General features: G+C 32.9%; 1 protein-coding gene across 1 annotated transcript in view; it reads right to left on the bottom strand.

Annotated features, from left to right (window-relative positions):
* LOC133325011 (uncharacterized) overlaps nt 1-12,841 on the bottom strand; it is a 34,924-nt gene that overhangs the window by 12,269 nt on the left and 9,814 nt on the right. Inside the window, 1 exon segment of the mRNA XM_061533837.1 lies at nt 5,740-6,070. Coding sequence (XP_061389821.1) covers nt 5,740-6,070 — 331 coding nt within the window.

The following is a 12,841-nucleotide window of genomic DNA, read 5'->3' as shown; positions in this document are numbered from 1 at the left end:
GTTGACCCACAATTCAAATTGTACCAAATTTTGTACACATAAGTACAAATTTTCTAAAACTTCCTACATATCTTAATCGTACACCTGAACAAATATCCTGACTCCAATTGGTTCACATAAAATTTAAATTGTATCAAATTTTGTACCATTTAGTACCCACAAGTATTAATTTCTTAAAATGAATCCTGACCCCAATCCTGTAAAAATTACAAAATTTGTATTCTATGGCGTATATATTTGCTCCAGGAGCACATAGAGAAGTTGATAGTATATCCAAGAGGAGTGGTGATGACCTTTAAATTGATACCAATTATATGATCGTATGTACTGAGATGTGGGAGTTGCATTTATATATGTACAGGTGTTTACGTACTGAGACATTATTGAGTAACCCATTATCACACTAGAGGGCGCAAATATAGCGCTTTGAGCTTTGAAATTTTCCACGAGATTCTAGTTGTGGTCAAGGACAACGCCTATAATTTTCGGTGATGATCAGATAATAATTTTGGGATGAAGTGGATCGAAAATAATTATAAGCGGAAAATCACAACACACGGTGAAGGGAATCTGGACAAGTAATTAGAAGGGCTGTAATGAATATTGGGAATATTCCGAAAATATGTCAGTGTAAGGCCAGAGGGTGCAAATATCACGAAATATTGCCCAGACTCGGAATGAATATCTTCAGAAAGTTGGAGTTCTGTGGTAGTTGTGTATGGTCGGCCCCGTCTGACTATACTGCTCCGCTCACTGGTTTTGTATATAAATTTTATATATAATTAATGGGTAATTTTTTTTTAATATTTTACGAAATTAAAAAAAAATCGAAAAAAAAAATCATTAATACTTTCATTGAAGTGCTTTTTTATGTTTTTTTGTTGTTGCAAAATAGTACAGTCGAAAATATGCATTGTAACCTTTTAGATACTGCCAATCGGCCAGCCATCCATCCAGCCATATGGTTTTGACTGCCTGAGTTGGCTGTACTACAACAGCCATAATCAGGCGGATGGGGATTATAGTGCGCCTGTGCGAAAAATCAATGAAAACACGGACGGGCGTCGTACAACGAGAAAAAAAGCACAAACAACCGAAAGCACAAATATATATCAGTAACGGGCGAACCACAGCACGCGCGAGAGTAAATATCACTACTCTCTCTCTCACACACATTCAACTGAACCAACTGAAAAACCATTGACACACACACAAAGACAAATGCGTGAGAACCGAATTGTTTACGCTCTGCCCGTGCCTGATATATATCCACCACATATAGAGTCAGTCACAGTCGTCATGATGACATATTTGTAATAAAATCTATCTATGTTTATACATATTTTGTAAGTCAAATAAACTATATAGCACGCACGGGCAGGCGTAAAAAATTCAGTTCTCACGCATTTGTCTATGTGTGTGTGTCAATGGTTTTTCAGCTAGTTCACTTGAATGTGTGTGAGAGAATAGTGATATTTGCTCTCGCGAGAGTGCACACGTGCGATGGTTCGCCCGTTACTGATATATATTTCGCTTTCGGCGTGCTACGTCGTGTTGTGTGTTCGTCGGTTGTTTGTGCTTTTTTCGTTATACGACGCCCGTATATGTATGAGAGATTGTTTGGCTGTCTGTATTTCGGTCTGTAAGTATTTTGGGGTTATTGTGCGCCAAGAACGAACGAAGCAAAAGCGAAGAAACAAACAACAACAAAACTGAAAACCGGGACAAGAGCTCGGCTCGTTTACGTTTGCCAAGTATATAATATATAATACAACTCATGTGTATATACAAGTAAAATATATAGTATACTAGAAATATATATATATATATATATAGTATAAAATATATACTGTATATGTGTACTATATATTTGCGCGTATATATATATATACACTATATAGTATATAATGGAACAGATGGTTGGCGACAGACATGCAATGGAAATTATAAAACTACACAAAAACGGAAAATTAAATGTAAAGAAAGTTTTAATGGCTACGAAACATAAACATGTGGAAAGGGAAAGAGAGAGAGTAGTAGGAGGTTGCAGCAAACCACCTTCTCCCAAATTACCAGGAGTAACAATTTGCACTTCGCTATATAGTATATACATATATAGTACAAGGCAAAGGCAAATAAGTGTGACATAGCCCAGATGATGCTGTGCAATACCAGACCAATGAATGAACGCAGTGGCAGAGAGAGGGGAAGAGAGAAAATACATCACAAAATTACAAGACCGAGAGAGCTACAAGTACAGGCGAAAGCAAAGGAATTTCACACATAAAAACATAAAAAAATTGGAACTTGTTTCAACAACGGAATTTAATTCATGTTGAGGAAGGACAGATTGGAAAGTTCTTTTTTTCAGATATGAAAATAATTCTCAAAAGAAATTGTGTTATTAAAATATTTCTAATAAAATGTCTTCTTCAAAAAATAATCCACAGCTTTATAAGGTGGTTATGAGAAAAATATTTTAAAAAGTTCAGAATATTCTTTAAAAAAGGCCAGAATTTTCTTAAGCACCCTAAAATCTTTCCTTTCAAAATAAAACTCACAACTTTATAAGGAATTAAGAAAATTCCTAAATTCTGAAAAAAATAGAAAATGCCAGGTTATTTTTTTTAAATTTCACGCTAAATTTCTAGAACAAATTAAAAAAAATTAAAATAATTTTCTTTTTAATTTCAGTCTTATAAAAATTCTGATTATTTTAAGATTCCACAATTTTATGATTTTTAAAATAATTTTTTTTTAAACTGCACACCCATAAGAAATATTTAAAACAAAATAATCTAGGAAGAAATACGTGATCGATATTCTCCGAATTTCGAATATTTGGGGTCTATACCAACCACTTGGATCTACTTATCGCATTTGAAATACCAAATTTCCTAAAATGACAGACGGGTATGATTTAATCGACTTAGAATTTTATTTAGGTTGGGTATTTCGTATTTCGAAAAAAATTTAAATAATTTTATGATTTTTATATATATATATATATTTTAATTTTCTAATACAAAAAATTTCAATATTTTACAAACTAAAGAAAACAACGCCTATTTAGAAAAAAATGAGAACAAAAAATGAAAACAAACTTAACTTTCTCCCCATAATACATTGTAGTCGTAATATTGTTGTTGTTCGCCATTATTGTAATTGCAAAAGGATAACAAGTATTTAGGTAGTAGCAGTAGTATTTTATGGGGTTAAGGTACATTGACCTCATTTTGTTGTCTATTCTCACATTTAAAAACTATTTTTATTTTAACTCAAATCTCCACATACAATCCAAGAGGAAGAGAGAGATTCACTATGCACTGAGATGAGAATGATGATGAGAACGTACCACCACCACTCTCATATATATTACATTTATCACATGAACGAACATGTGTGAAGAAAACTAACTGTACGGAACATGTGCAATGTGCAACAAACAACAACAACAACAGTTATTGCATTTATGTTTGCAGAGAACAACAACCATCAACAACAGAGCAGCTGAAAAGTAAATGTAGCGGAGGAGGGAGCTCAGCTCTCTCTCTCTATCACACATTTCCAATTGGAATGTTTTTTAATTTGAATTAAAAAACATGTTTTAAAGAAATTTTAAAGCAAATAATTAAAAAAAAATAATAATAAACCAAATTTAGTTTTCCCGCTGAAAAATGTTAATGCTGAAAAGGAATGACATTGTTGCACTCTCATTTACAGGGAGAGCATAACAAATTGTCCGAGCAACGAGCTCATCAAATTTAGGTCGCACACGAGCTTGCATGCCTATATATTTACATATATGAGTACAAAAATAGGATGCCTTCGTTTTCGCACGGGAAACAGTAGCAGCAACAACAACAAATGTAATTGACATATTCAAAAACATATGGGCGCGGCAATGCATCAAAACAACACCGAGCATCAAAACATCACCGACGACGACGACGTGTGCTGCAGCTGTTTTCGTTAATTGTCGTATCGTATTACGTATACGACAACAACAACGAACAAACAAAACGTAAAAGAGCACAAAAGACGAGGCCGATGTGGAGGAGACTGAGTTATCCTTCGACATTTTTGTTTATAGTAGTCGTGCGTGTGTGTGTGCTTGTTTTTTATACGAAAGCCCCCCCCCCGCCAAAAAGTCATGGAGACTGTTGTTTGTTGTATGAGAGTGTCAGTGAGGCAAGCAAGCACACTCGTGTTTGTCATTGTGTGTGCCTGTTATTCTCCGTGTTGTTTTATTATTATTTTGTGTGTTGTTGTTATTGTTTAATGTAAACAAACCAACTAACCGAGAAAACACCTTTCTCGACGACCTAATTTTGGTTTAAAGTCAGTTAGAAATTTGTGTGCGTCTTTTTTTAAATTGTGTTGGATGAGGTTTTATTTATTTTAGAAAAAAAATGATGTATAGAAATTTTTAAAATATGACATTTTTTAAAAATATTTTTTTATAATGTAGAATTAAAAAAAATATTTTTATGAAAAATAAAAAAAAAATTGAAAAATAATTTTTGGAAACATTTTTTAAAAGGCGTCGATTTTTTTTAATGCGTCGATTAAAAAAAAAATTAAGGGGAGGATGTTAAAAAAAAAACTTTGAAACAAATTAAGTCATGATTTTTTTATGTTTGCAATTTTTCTACGTAAATATTTTTACAAGGTTGGAAGTTTTCAAAAATATTTTTTTTTTTAAATTCGAGTTATTAAAAAATGAAATAATAATTGGAATTAAAAAAAAATCAAGGATTGCATTTTCAAAAATATTCTTCCAAACTAAAAAAAGTGCTCAAAAACCAGTAAGGAAAGTAGTAAAGTCGGACTGGGCGGACTATATAATACCCTTCACCACTTTGGATAAATTCTACATATGCTTCCTAAGAGAAGACTTCACCTTTTCGAAGGAACATTGGCATCAAATTGAACGAACTTGAATATAAGATCTTTATGCCTTTCTGGAACCTATGCTAAGTATCATTTCATTGAACCGATTTTAACGGACGAAATATATATGAGAGCTATATCTAAATCTGGAACGAATTTCACGAAACTTTGCACACATCATTCTAGACTCAATTCAGTACGCTATGCCAAATTTCGGTATAAATACCGAATATTTAGCGCTTCCGTTATTCTAAATGATTCTAAAATTATTCCAAAATACCGAGAAATAGGAGGCATTTTTGAAAAATATGTTTAACATATTTTTTAAGTCTGGATTCTGTTTTTTTTTTAATTTTCAAAAATATTTTTGAATTTTTTAATAATTTTCAGATCTTGGATCTTTTAAAAAAGATTGGTTTGTAATTTTTTCTTAAGGCCTGTAATTTTCTTAGACATTTTTTGAAGCTTCGATTTTTTTTCGAGACTTGGAATTTTTAATGTCGTTATTTTTTGTCAGTACCAAAGATGCTTGGATTTTTTTTTTCAGGACAGCAAATAAAAAAAATATATTTTTCAAATTTTGGAATATTTTTCAAAAATTTTTTAAGGTTTAAAATTTTGTTTTAATGTGTGTAATTTTCTTATAGGCATTTTCGCCGAAGTATTCAGAATGTAAGGCAACAGCCTGTATAGCCTTGCCTTCATATTTCCAATATTATTGTCAAATATAAATTGAAAATAACTAGCGGAACAGCAGCAGGTGTTCAATCTTTTTTTTTCGTCTGATGATTCATTATTTAATTTTGTAAAAATCTATTCGCGATAGATGATGCTCTGCTAACATACCTTACTCAATTTTTCGCCCTCATGTCGTGGCAGCAGTGAACGTAAATTTTGAAAACCGGCATTGATACTCTGCATACGCCTTCGTTCATTGCTGTTGGCAATTTCACGACGCATTCTCTTCTCATTCTCTAATGTTGTCTTATTGACCGATGGTGGGGGTGGCAGGGTGCCGCATGCCAATTTTGTACCGCCTTGAGATGACATATTGTTGCCGCTGCTGTTGTGACGTTGACGTGATGCCGATGATTGCTTCGATGATGGCGAATGATGTTCATATGTTTGTTCGCCCTGTATTATATAGGATTCACCTCCGGAATCTTCCAATTGTAATCTGAAATTTAAAGAAATAGAAAAATTAGCATATCAAAAATAAATAAGTGAAACAAAAATTGAGATTTTTTTTTAGGGAGTAATAATATGGTTTATAATAAGTAGGGACCTTTATATGGAGGCTGCTATGACAAACCATGGGCCTATATCGAACATTTTTTGCCAATATTTTTCACCTTCCAAGAACCCATACCCATGCTAAATAACAGTCACTTCGTTAGGGAAATACGATAAAAACCTTCTTCTAAGTAAATGAAAATCTGACGTAGGTCTTTGTCAAAATATAGACCTACATAGTCTACTTTTTGTAGTACTATCTGACAATTTCATGTTTATTTCTTGAATATGCAAAAAAAATACGTTTTACGACGACTTTTCATTGGAATGCAAACAAGAATCCCGCCAATATGTTGTGCACACCACTTATTGGTGTGCGTATGCATGCATACAACAAAACATATGTATATGAAGACATGTTTTTGCAGAAAACAACAAAACAGCATGCATGAATGAGCTAAATGTACAGCAAAGTCAACCAAATCAATCAATACAGAATAGAAATGCCTGCATAAGCAAGAGTAACTGGGTTCCTGTATATAAAAGAAGTGAACGTGAACGAGTGAGAGCGAAAGACACAGAGAGTGGGGAAAATAAAGAGTTAAACACCACACACAGCAAAACAAAAATCTGTGCTAGAATGCATTGGAATTTTCATTGGAATGGAATGCAGTTTCATTCACCTTTTTATTTAATTCTTTGTTGTTATTGTTATATGGCATACACATGCACAATCATAACTCAGGCAAGCAAGCGAAGCAAACAAATCAAAACAACCAAGCCAATCTTAGGCAAACAGCAACAACACAAATCATCACACACACACACTAATACATAAATAATGATGGATGGGCCGGGGACGATAAAATGCCGCCAAGCCACTGTGTGTTGTTTCACCTTCGTATTTTTCTTGTGGTCAACACAAATCATCACACACACATACTTCATAAATAATGTTGTGTGACGAAGAGAGGTATGTTTTCACTGTGTTTCACCTTCGTATTTTTGTTGTGGCCGTCGTCGTTGCCTTCGTCGTTTGTTGTGTGACGAAGAAGAAGAGATGCATGTTTTGCACAGAGATGAATGTTTACATTGTTGTTGTTATTATTGCTGAATGGAAGGAATGTGAGTGGCTTGGCTTGTTGTTTTGATATATTTATCAGCTGCTTTATGACGGTGGGCTTTTCACAAAAAAAAATGTATACAAAACGTAGTAAAGGTGGGTCGGCGGCTGCTGTCGGTCGCTCGGGTCGCCGCCCGATTGTCTTTTAACAACAACAATGATGATGATGACGATATGAAGAAAACAACAACGAAGACGTTTTAATGTTAAGACAAGATGATGCTTGCAAGCAAGGTTGGCTGTCTGGCTGATGCTGTACCCATTTTGTGATGCAAACACACACAAAGCGAATGCGAATTCGCCGTTGACATGAAATTTCTAGGACTGCGAGAGAGATATATATGAGAGAGAGCTCTTATATGATAGCTTCCATGAGTTTTACTATTATTAGTTTTGTTGTTGCATAGAAAAAAAAACACTAACAACAAAACAGATTCAAGAATGCCAGCAAAGACGACAATAAACGACCTTTCTGTTGCAATTTTTTTTGTGTTAGAGAGAATGGGAGCAAGTGGGAAGGGAAGTGAGACTAAAAGAAAATCTAAAAATAAATGCAGTATTTGTTTATAAATAAGAGAATAATTCATTTAACGTGATCTTTAAGGGGTTGCCGCTGCAATTGCAAAACCATAGATGGCGCTGTTGTGGTGAGAAGAAAAATAGAGGAAAAAGCGGCGGGCGATGAGTTTGAAATAAAAATGGAAATAATTAAGGAATTGAAAATAAAAGGAGTTAAACGATCCCAAGACAACGAAACGGTGATTTTTTTCAAGAACAATCGTGCATTTTGTGAAGAATATTTTTTGGGCGATTTTTACAGTAACTTTTGGGGGATGGATGGATGACTTCAATAAGCATGGATTTTTTAAAAAATATTTTTGTAGTGAAATTTTTTAAGGAATATTTTTAGGTTTCGGCGTACCTCCCATAAAATGATTCTCCTTTTTCGACATTTTAAGGACTTTGACCTCATCATCCTCCTGTCCTGAAATTCAAATTAAATGAAATATTTCCCACCAAGTGAAAATATCAATGGGAGGTCGATTTCTCCCTCTCTCATTGTCTGTTTCATATGTTGGTTTATTACAAATATACCTAATCCCAACACCCCATCACCCCCTCCTCCTCCCTCCGAAACACCACATCCGTATTTTTTATGCCATATGTTTACTGTGTGGGGCGAAAAAATTTCGAAATATTTGTTGTTATGGTTTTTGTTGTTTTTATAGCTGTGCACAACATGATGATGTTATTGTTTTTTTTTTCGTACATACCGATGACGTTATTTATGTATGTCAAAAGAACGAATGCACGCCTATGTACACCAGAGCCAGACCAGGCCATGCAGCCAGCCACCCGAACGAACGAACAAGTGCAACATAATCACATGAACGAACGAATAAAAAAACAATGTTCCCAGGAACAAAATAATAAAAACAAGAACAACAACAAAAATTGGAAGTAGGTCAACAAACCCTGGAAAGAAATTATCGATGACGTCAACTATGACCTAAAAACAAATACTATATACATAAGCAATTGTAGTATATTCTATTTTTTTATAAATAGGGTTGGGTGGGATTTTGAAAAAAAAAAAAAAAATCTGAAACTTGAAATGTATTACCAAGACCTAAAATAAGGCAACAACTAATTTTTTAAGGAAACAATTTAGAGGTAAATAAATAAAACATTGCTTACTTCCGCCGAATGGATATTCGGACGAATATGGATAATTTTTGAAAGAAACAATTAATATTTTTTCTTTTTTTTAATTATGTTGTGGATTTTTAAAAGGATATTGGTTGAAGATGTTAAAATATTTTTAGAGAGACCCATTTAGGATTCCAACTAATTTTTACAATTATTACAAATACAATTATATTATTTTATTTTCACAGAAAAGTGCATATGCCAAAAAAAAACTAAGCTATCCACACATTAATATCGACCATAAATTAAATTTGAGTACCATTTAGTACCGAATTTCATGATTCGAGCTCCACAGGTTCACCCAAATTCAAATTGTATCAAATTTAGCACACATTATTTCCAAGAGTACCTACCTCAACAATTCAACCAAACTTCCTGCATACCCCGATCGACCATACACCCTCACAATGATTCCAAATTCAAATTTCAGGATTCCAAGTCACCCGCAATTTCAACCAAATTTATGGTCCAACCAAATTTAGTACACAATCGTACGAATTTCCATAACTTCCTATTTAACCCAAACCTACACCTCCACTGATCCTAAATCGAAGTTTCAGGATTCCAATTCTATCGGTTCGCCTACAATTCAATCTGTACCAAATTGAATACACAGTAGTACGAATTTCCAAATTTCTCCACAGTGATCCTAACTCCAAGTTCCAGGATTCCAATTCTATATGTTTACCAACAATTCAAATTGTAGCAAATTTAGTACACAGTAGTACCAGTGATCCTAATCCAAGTTCCAAAACTTCCCACATACCCCAATTCTACACCCCCACAGTAATCCTAACTCCAAATTTCAGGATTCCAATTATATCTGTTTACCAACAATTCTAATTGTACCAAATTTAGTACACAGTAGTACCAGTGATCCTAATCCAAGTTCCAAATCTTCCTACACAACCCAAACCATCACCCCAACAGTGATCCTAAATCCATGTTTCAGGATTACAATTCTATCGGCTCACCCACAACTCAAATTGTACCAAATATAATGCACAGTAGTACGAATTTCCAAAACTTCGTACATACCCCAATCCTACACCCCCAGTCATCCTAAATCCAAGTTTTAGGATTCCAACTTTCAAATTGTACCAAATTTAGTACACAGTAGTACGGATTTCCAAAACAGATTGATTTAAATCCAAGTTTCAGGTTTCCAACTCTATCGGTTCACCCACAATTCAAATTGTACCAAATTTAGTACACAGTAGTACCAGTTTCCAAAACTTCCTACATACCCCAAGCTTACACCGCACAGTGTTCCTAAATTAAAATGTCAGGATTTCAACTGTTTCGGTTCACCCACAACTAAAATTGTACGAAATTTAGTACACATTAGTACAAATTTCTAAAACTTCCTACATATCTCAATCTAACACCTCAACAGTGATTCTGACTCCAAATTTCATGATTTTAGCTCTATTGGTTCGCCTAAAATTTAAATTGTACCAAATTTAGTACCATTTAGTACCCATAAATATTATTTTCTTAAACTGAATCCTGACCCTACAATGATCCTGATTCCAAATTTCATTGTTGCAGCTCTATCGGTTCATCCAAATCCAAATGGTACCAATTATAGTACGATTTAGTACTTTTAGTACCTATCAGTAAAAAATTTCCAAAACTACGTACATATCCCATTTCTACACTCCGACGGTAATTTTAATTTAAAATTTCAGGATTCCAGCCCGATTTGTACCTCCAAAATAAATTTGCACCAAATATAGTACTTTTCGTCCACACGAGTACACGTTTCCAAAGCCAGCTCCTTATATCGACCAAGAGTGACCCAAATTTTCCCACCCAAAATTTCAAGATTCTAGTTTCAGCCGTTTCGTCTGGGCGTTGATGAATCGTTAAATCTGTCACTCATTAATTTTTTGGGAGATTTTAAAATTTTATTTTTTTTTTGTTTTTCAAGCATATTTTTTGATTGATCAAGTGTTTGGAAATAATAAGCATATTTTTTTAATTGATAACATGAAAATTCTTTTACATGACAAATTTTCCATTACAAAAAAAAAAAATCCTTGAAACTTTCCTAAACATTTTTTTTAAACGCGGTAATACCAGACTTTTTGCTTCATTGAGAAAAAAACAAAGAATATTTTTTGTTGGTCAAGAAGTTTACATCGTTGTGTAAACAAAGAAATTCCAAACATACAGTGGTGGTCACAGAATTAAAACATTTACTGTGGTAAACATGTTTTGATCAGCTCTCGATTCGTTTGAAGTATTTTTGAAATTTTTTTAATTCAGAACACTTCGAAATACTGCTCTTAAGAGATTTAGTGTGAAAATAGAAAATTATTGCATGAAATTTTTCCATAAATAACGGTTTATATGAAAATACATCAATTTTGAAGTGGCCATATAATTAAAACATTGTGTGGGATTTTTTACTTTACTGCATTTTTTGAAAATATTTTTAGAAAAGCTCTTTAATTTAGTTAAATTATGTAAACTAAACACCGATAAAATCATTTACAGATAAAATCTTTTGAAAGAATCTGTAAAATCTATAAAAATTGCCAAAAAATTTGTACAGTACACCTTACATTCAGATAATCCCCCTTATTATAGAAAATAAAGGACCGAATGCACCAGAAATTGCTAGAATTAGTAGAAAACAATAAATATTTCTCAAAATAAATAAAATTTTGAAATAAAAACTCAAAAAATGGGAATTAACCTAAAGGAACGATTCAATTTCAATAGCCTTTACTGAAGAAGGCCGGCATATTTTTGCAGTATGTGAGAAAAAATCGATTGATATTGGTATTTATTATATCAAATCGACTGTTCGAGTAGTACAGAATATATTTTATCAAAAAATATATCTGTCAGAACAGAACGAACAGAGATCAACGCCTAGGTTGACGAGTAAAAGTTTCTGGCACACAGCAGCATTTTTGATGTTCAACACAAGACTTCAAATATTTGTCAAACTGTAAAATTTTTACTTCCTTGATACTAAAATAGATTAAGCGGAAGTTATTCGATTCAAAAAATATTATTTTGGAAAAATATTGTCATGTTCAATAGATTTTAAGTGTCATGAGTTGACCATCAAACATGCTGCTGTGTGCCAGAAACTTTTACTCGTCAACCTAGGCGTTGATCTCTGTTCGTTCTGTTCTGACAGCTATATTTTTTGATAAAATATATTCTGTACTACTCGAACACTCGATTTGATATAATAAATGCCAATATCAATCGATTTTTTCTCACATACCGCAAAAATATTCCGGCCTTCTTCAGTAAAGGCTATTGAAATTGAATCGTTCTTTTAGGTTAATTACCATTTTTTTTGAGTTTTTATTTCTAATATTTATTTATTTTGAGAATTATTTATTGTTTTCTACTAATTCTAGCAATGTCTGGTGCATTCGGACCTATATTTTCTATAATAAGGGTGAATATCTGAATGTAAGGTGTACTGTACAAATTTTTGGCAATTTTGATAGATTTTACAGATTTTTTCAAAAAATGTTATCTGTAAATGATTTTACCGGTGCTTAGTTTACATAATTTAACTAAATTAAAGAGCTTTTCTAAAAATATTTTCAAAAAATGCAGTAAAGTAAAAAATCCCACACAATGTTTTAATTATATGGCCACTTCAAAGTCGATGTATTTTCATAAAAACCGTTATTTATGGAAAAAATTCATGCAATAATTTTCTATTTTCACACTAAATCTCTTAAGTGCAGTATATCGAAGTGTTCTGAATTAAAAAATTTTCAAAAATACTTCAAACGAATCGAGGGCTGATCAAAAAATGTTTACCACAGTAAATGTTTTAATTCTGTGACCACCACTGTATATATGTATGTAAAATAAAATACAGCCAACAACAAAACAACATTC

The sequence above is a fragment of the Musca vetustissima genome, unplaced genomic scaffold, assembly GCF_032173495.1.
Source record: "Musca vetustissima isolate MV318-11 ecotype Yass unplaced genomic scaffold, APGP_CSIRO_Mvet_v1 utg34814, whole genome shotgun sequence".
In the NCBI taxonomy this organism is placed as follows: Eukaryota; Metazoa; Arthropoda; class Insecta; order Diptera; family Muscidae; genus Musca; species Musca vetustissima.
This window is presented reverse-complemented; position numbering and strand designations above follow the sequence as displayed.